This window comes from Lolium rigidum, chromosome 6 (assembly GCF_022539505.1).
Source record: "Lolium rigidum isolate FL_2022 chromosome 6, APGP_CSIRO_Lrig_0.1, whole genome shotgun sequence".
NCBI lineage: Eukaryota > Viridiplantae > Streptophyta > Magnoliopsida > Poales > Poaceae > Lolium > Lolium rigidum.
The window spans coordinates 299,109,162-299,116,753 of record NC_061513.1 but is presented as its reverse complement, the minus strand read 5'-3'; the positions used below and the strand labels follow the sequence as shown (position 1 = coordinate 299,116,753).

Sequence of the window (7,592 nt, the reverse complement as noted above, 5' to 3'; positions counted from 1 at the left end):
GTTCATGTTAGTTGTTTCTTTTGTGAGTCAATACATTTTAAAACAGTTCGGTTAAACTGTATTCTGGATCTGAGAAAAAAAAATTGCATGCCTTCATTTATAAATCCATGCATTTAGCTGAACTTCAAATATGTTAATGTTTGGACGTGTATTCTAGTTATTTCCTTAAATATCACGAGCGACCTTGGAAGCTGGTTGAGGTTTCTTAAAATCTATCTGAGGTGTAAGTACAAATAGAAGAGATAAGAATCAATGTACTAAATAAAAAAATCTAATTTATAAAAATCAAGAAAAACTTAGTAGTATCAACGCGTGGCGGTACAGTGTAAAAACAGTAGCAGGGCCCTTGCTTGTACCCGACAACTATGGTCTACAGATCCCAGATATAGCGTCACTCCCTCATCGTGCCGTCACGGAACGACACACACGTGTTCCCAGCGTCACGGCGAACTCATGCCGTCGGCAACTTGGCATCGGCGACCTGATCCGGCAGTTGTCGCCGTCCATCGGCTACGTTGCAGCCAGCTAGCTAGCTTTCGTACGAGATAGCTAGATTGCCAGATTGCTTAATCTGGTTACTGAAAGAAAGGTGTGTGGCTAATGTTGTACTTGTCAGGTTACTTGGTTTGACAGGAGTCGGCTTCGTCTTTCCGTTTCTCTTGTGAGTCATGATTCCATTTCCAAAACAGAACGACGATCAAACACGACACGACACGACACGACCAGGACGCGGACCGAGCGACCGAACGGGTCTATCGGCACGTTTACATTCATTCAGAGGTCTCAGCTACAAGTAGCCCCCAACAACGCTCAAGGTGGCTGCAACCACGAGAGGTCGAGCTTGGCTGCTGGCTTGTTCCTTGAAAAGCTTGATAGATCGACCGCGCGCAGAGGGACAGAGCAACGGAGAATGTCGTCGTCGGCGGGGAAGCGGGGAGGTGGAGGAGGAGGAGACGATGCTCCGCCAGCGACGGAGGCGTGGAGGCTAACCATGGGCAGCAGCGACACCATGCGCATGCCGGAGCGGCTGCACCGTCGGCCGCCTTCCTTCCTCTCTGGGCTCTTCTCCGCCGCGGCCTGCGGTTCCCACGGTGCATACCCGCTTAATTTCCTCTGCTAGCATGCATGCATCATGTAGAGGCAGAATTGCTAGTTTGCTTCGCCTCCTTCATTTGTTTTGTTTGCGATCTGTGCGATCGTGACGTGTTTGGGTGCGTATTGTGCTGGATACGATCCCTGTCGCTGATACATATGCTCGCTCGGTCAGTTCGTGGAAAGCTGGTGGGAAGATGTTACTGGTACATACATCTGAAAAGCTTCCTCCAGTGCGCGGTCGCAACATTCAGTTTACACCGCCCTTTTGTTGACTAGCAAATGTACGGCAAGATTCAGCTAGCTGCTTGCTACACACAGTTCAGCTGTAACAGCAGACTGAATCTCCACTTAGAAAAAGCAGAATGAAACGACCTAGGTTCAAAATTTAAAAATTCAACTACTTTCTACTTTCTGAAGAGAGTTTAGCCATATCAGTAGAAGAAAACGGGGTTGAAAATCTAGCGGTAATTTAGGTCTAGGTATTAGTATGACAGTACCTAGCTACCTCTGGCTGGCTGGGTTACGGATGCCTTCACGTTCGCAGCTAGATTTACTGTACACTGCGTACATTTATCTGAGTTCCAAATTACTAATGTATACATTCCACCTGGTTTGATTTCTTTTCCTCGTGCTGCGAACGGGCTTCACTAGTGTCGAAATATGATGGAACTTCGATAGGACTCATTCCATAAAGTTATTGGTAAAATTTGCAACTAAATCAATTAGTTCTCCGTCTAGCTACTTTCGCTCAAATTTGGTTTGAACATGTTTCAGAGTTATAGTTTCATGTTTAGGTAGATATATAAAGTTTAGTTCCTAAATTTTGATATAAAATTTATTCCGAGGTTGTTATAATTTAGACCCGCCATAATCAACTATATATAGAGATATCTTAGCGTCTCCCGAAGCAATACGAATGTGGTGGCTTCTTTTCGTCTTGAATTAATTGGTGGGAAATCCTATTGATGTTTGAGGATGGAGCTGAACTTGCCAATCATTCACGAAATTAATCTTCTGCACGCCCATTAGTGAAGATGGTGCTATAAGCAACATAACCGACACTATTTGCCTTCTCTTTTAGCTTTTGTCCCACGGAGCACATATTATGTTATTCAAAGCGAAGTGGAACTCCTTTTGATCTTCTGATTATGATAAACATGTCTGGTATGTTCAGGCAAACAAAGTTGCAGTTTTGTGGACAATCTGATCAGTTTGATTGATTATTTCGGTACAGTCTTGTGCCACTAGATTGAGTGGCAGAGTCACCATTAACCACAAGTGCTAGTGCAAATGAGTGTACATGTACTATCGTATATAAATAAGTTATCGTTAGCGTCACAGATATCCCTTGTAACTGCATTAGACAAAGAAGTAGAGAGCAATTTGACTCCAGATGCAGTTTCCGTCTGGTAGGCATGCATATTTACCATTCCAGGTGGCAATATGTAAATATATGGCAAATATTCAAAATCAATTTATACCATCTCCTCGTTGTCTTCAGTGCTAACCATGTTGAGCACCAAACGCTAGTGCAAATCAGTGCACACGTACTATACTATATTAATAATTCAGAGATATCCCAGTAACTGCAATGGAGAAAGAAGTAGAGGTTCAGGGATGGCAAATTTGTTAAAATATGGATAATATGCACATCAGTTTATACCAATGCTCGTTGTCTTCAGTCCTAATCATGTTGAACACCATACATGATATTGTGATGTCTGCATCGGCATCTGCGGTTTTGGATGTAGCAAATATCTTGTAGTACTTACACCTTCGTCTTTAGAATCATCCTGTCGAAGTCGTCAGCATTGAACCGGTCAACTTTCATTGATTCTTTGTTCTGTGAAGTACAAGACTCTTCTTCTGACAATTCAGTTCCTTACTTCGTTGTCAAACCATTTCAGGGAAACAGCGAAAAATCGCAAAGTACTATGAGAAGCAAGAGAGCCTTCTGAAGGATTTCAGCGAGATGGAGACCATGAATGAGCTGGGTAGCTTGACTGGTGCTCCTACTGAGGTACAGATCCATCAATATGCGAATGTTTTGCAAACAAGTTAACAGCAGTACTGACACTATCTACACTTGATATTTTCTTAGGAAGAGTTGGCGAGCCTGGCCAAGGGCGAACGTCTGGCCATCAACCTGTCTAACATAATTAACTTGATCCTCTTCGCCGGGAAAGTTGTTGCTTCCTTCGAAACCGTGTCGATGGCGGTGATTGCCTCGACACTGGACTCGCTATTGGATCTCCTGTCAGGCTTCATCCTCTTGTTCACAGCGCACGCCATGAAGAAGCCCAACAAGTACAGCTACCCAATCGGGAAGAGGCGCATGCAGCCAGTGGTATTTGCTGAAACTGAAAACCCAAAATGCTAAACTGAAAATTGCGCTGAAACTTTAAATTTGCTGAACATCTGATGGAATTGGCAGGGCATCGTGGTGTTTGCGTCCGTGATGGGCTGCCTGGGGTTCCAGGTGCTGATCGAGTCCGGGCGGGAGCTGGTCACGCAGGAGCACACGAAGTTTGACACATACAAGGAGCTGTGGATGGTTGGGAGCATGCTGTCGGCGGCGGTGGTGAAGTTCTTCCTGATGCTCTACTGCCGGACCTTCAAGAACGAGATCGTCAGGGCGTACGCGCAGGACCACTTCTTCGACGTGATCACCAACTCCGTCGGCCTCGTCTGCGCGCTCCTCGCCGTCCGTTTCCACTGGTGGATGGACCCTGTCGGAGCCATACTGGTGAGCGAGCAAAAAATACAAAATTTACAGTGGAAACAAGAGATGTCTGAAGTTTACAATGTAATCTGAATGGAGATTGTTGTGATGGACAAAATGTTGCAGATCGCGCTGTACACGATCACAACGTGGGCGCGGACGGTGCTGGAGAACGTGGGGACGCTGATCGGGCGGTCAGCGCCGGCGGAGTACCTGACGAAGCTGACGTACCTGATCTGGAACCACCACGAGGAGATCCGGCACATCGACACCGTGAGGGCGTATACATTTGGGACGCATTACTTCGTGGAGGTGGACGTTGTGCTCCCAGGGGACATGCCGCTGAGCCAGGCGCACGACATCGGGGAGGCGCTGCAGGAGAAGCTGGAGCAGCTGCCGGAGGTGGAGCGCGCCTTCGTCCATGTCGACTTCGAGTTCACCCACAAGCCCGAGCACAAGGCGGACGTGTAGAAGCTATAGGGTGTACTAGTATCATAGCAGTCGCATGTTAATTGCATGGAGCTCTGTTTTTTTTTTTTTTTGGCCATGCTCTTTCGCTTTGTTCATCGATTGCTTGGTGGTGCTAGGAGCTGGTAAGCCGTAAGCAGTCGTTGTATGACAACAGTTTCTTATTCTATCTATCGAGAGCACAAGTGCACAACGACATTGCTTTCTGGTAATTGACCAAGAAATAACTAGCAGGGCCGTCGGATTAGCCATTGAGATTCACACTACTAGAAATTAGCTTATAGCCGCACTTCTTACCGCCGGCGAGTCCGATTTGAAGATGCCGGTGGTAAGGCCTTCCAGGGCCGCCTCACCTTACCGCCGGCGAGCTCGCACCGAAGGCACCGGGATACCTGTATTATCACTGGCGAATCGAGCACGTAGGCGCCGGCGAAGTGTTGGGCCGCGAGGCCACCGATGGGACTCGCATTACCGCTGGCGAATGGAGCCCGTAGGCGCCGGGGGTATGCGGTCTTACCGTTGGCGAGTCGAGCACGTAGGTGCCGGGGGTAAGGTGAGGTACGGTGGGCTAACCGGCCTGGATTTACCGCCGGCGCCCACTGATAGCTTTCGCTGGGGTAACCCGGGCTGAATTTTTCCTCCTATGCCTACCCCTCCCCCCCCCCCCACCACGCAGAAAATACGTCTAATAAATAAACAAAAATGATAAAAAAAATTTGAATTTCAAAATCCTTTGACATGCATGTACTGACGCAACCAAATTATAGGGAAAATTTGAAAATTTGAATTTTGATATTTTTTTGCAAAAAAGGTTGTTGCAAATTAAAAAGGCTTTAACTTTTGCGTACGAACTTAGAAAAAAAACATATAATATATCAAAATGATCGTGGGAAAAGTTACATCCGAATTCACCCGGGTTTATCTGGTTAGCCAATTTTTAGATTTTAAAAATTCCAAATAGAAATATGAAAGCAGGAAGATTTTAGATTTCGTCAAAAAATAAGAAAATTGTTTTTTTAATTTTAGAATTTATTTTGTTGTCAGTTTTTAATTATTTTGAATGTTTCACATTATTTTGAAATTTTTTAAGTTTATTGAATTTTTGTAAATTTATTAAATTTTTTTTTTTAATTTACAATTGAAGTATGCATAAAGATTATTTGAAATTTATTGTTGCTTAATATTACTTAATCATTATTGCTTATTTTTAAAATTATTTAAAATTCAAAAAATAAAATCAAGTGTTATCAAAGTCGAAGGGTTAATATAACTCATAGCATACTATTATTAAGAAGTTGCGATCATAGTTTTGAAAGCGTCTAGGGAAAGAATGAAAAAGTTAAGCGTGCTAAGGGTGGAGCAGTGTGAGGATGGGTGACCGACCAGAAAGTTTGACCATGAGTATGTACTTTGACATGAGAATAGGGGTGTGATTGGATATTAGAGTGGAAACTGTCAAACAATTAAAATATCCGACAATAGAGAAATTAAAAAAATTGAAAAAATCAAAAAATTATTTTCAAAATACCTTGCGTTGCCCCGGCGAATAGGCTTGGCGCTGGTGGTAACAAATACCGTTTGCTAATTGGAGAAGGCGCCGTCGATAAGTTGCATTTACCAGCGGCGAAATAGTAGGCGCCGACGATAAGTTGCATTTACCGCCGACGAAATAGTAGGCGTTTTCTTTTATCATTCTTCGTTATTTGCTTGTCGCATTTATAACACGGTCCTTGCCCTCGACGAGGAGATACTCCCACTAGTGGAAAACGAGGCATTAGTCCCGGTGCATTTGGACCTTTAGTCATAGTTGTACAACCGAGACTTCACAATCGGGACTAAAGACCTATACCTATAAACCGGGACTAAAGGGTCCTCCACGTGGTGCGGCCAAGGGGCTCGGGCTGGAGGTTGCATAGCATCGGTTCGAGAGGTCAGAGTTTTAGCACAGGTTCATGCGGGACCGTTAACACCGGTTCGTGGCATGAACCGGTGCTAAAGGTTTTTTCTGCTCCCCACGTACCCCCACCCCCACCCCGTGGATCGCCTTTTTTAACTCTATAAACTACAAAAGAAAATGAGAGAAAATTTGAAAAATAAAATCTTTTGAGATTCTTGTATGTTAGGAAACCTACTATTAGGGAAAATTAACAAAGTTGAATTTTGACTTATTTTGCATAAAAAGTTTAGAAAAGGGTAAAATGGCATTAACTTTTGTAGGATAACGTAGCATAGAAAACAAAAATTTTCCTATCGCGAACACGCAATCCAAGCCAAGATGCAATCTAGAAGACGGTAGCAACGAGGGGATTATCGAGTCTCACCCTTGAAGAGATTCCAAAGCCTACAAGATGAGGCTCTTGTTGCCGCGGTAGACGATCACTTGCCGCTTGCAAAAGCGCGTAGAAGATCTTGATCACGGCGCCACGAACGGGCAGCACCTCCGTACTCGGTCACACGTTCGGTTGTTGATGAAGACGACGTCCACCTCCCCGTTCCAGCGGGCAGCGGAAGTAGTAGCTCCTCTTGAATCCGACAGCACGACGGCGTGGTGTCGGTGGCGGTGGAGAAATCCGGCGGAGCTTCGCTAAGCGTGCGGGATATGGTGGAGGAGCGGGGCGCTAGGGTTTGGGGAGAGGGGTGGCCGGCCACTATAGGGGGCGGCCAAGGTGGTGGCTTTGGTGTGTCCGGCCCCCTCCCCTATGCCCCTCATTATATAGGTGGAAGCCCCAAGTGTTGGACTACAAGTCTCCGAATAAGACCCGAACCCAAAACCTTTCATATGGTGGGAAACCTTCCCAAGCTAGGATTCCCACTAGAGGTGGGAATTCCACCTACCATATGGGGGGGTTGGCCGGCCCCTTATGGGGGAGTCCACTTGGGACTCCACCCCACTAGGGTTGGCCGGCCATGGAGGTGGAGTCCCATGTGGACTCCACCTTCCTAGGTGTGTTCTTCCGGACTTTTCTAGAACCTTCTAGAACCTTCCATAGAACCTTCCGAATCATTTTAATTCACATAAAATGACATCCTATATATGAATCTTATTCTCCGGACCATTCCGAACTCCTCGTGATGTCCGGGATCTCATCCGGGACTCCGAACAAATATTCGAACTCCATTCCATATTCAAGTTCTACCATTTCAACATCCAACTTTAAGTGTGTCACCCTACGGTTCGCGAACTATGCGGACATGGTTGAGTACTCACTCCGACCAATAACCAATAGCGGGATCCGGAGATCCATAATGGCTCCCACATATTCAACGATGACTTTAGTGATCGAATGAACCATTCACATACGATACC

General features: G+C 45.5%; 1 protein-coding gene across 1 annotated transcript; it reads left to right on the top strand.

Moving 5' to 3' along the window:
* The first annotated feature begins 820 nt into the window (after positions 1 to 820).
* Positions 821 to 4,481, top strand: LOC124661274 (metal tolerance protein 7-like). The gene is made up of 5 exons (XM_047199139.1): positions 821 to 1,091; positions 3,003 to 3,115; positions 3,197 to 3,442; positions 3,530 to 3,841; positions 3,944 to 4,481. The coding sequence occupies exons 1-5, from the start codon at positions 911 to 913 to the stop codon at positions 4,286 to 4,288; spliced, it is 1,197 nt and encodes a 398-aa protein (XP_047055095.1). The 5' UTR covers positions 821 to 910; the 3' UTR covers positions 4,289 to 4,481.
* Positions 4,482 to 7,592: the final 3,111 nt, after the last annotated feature.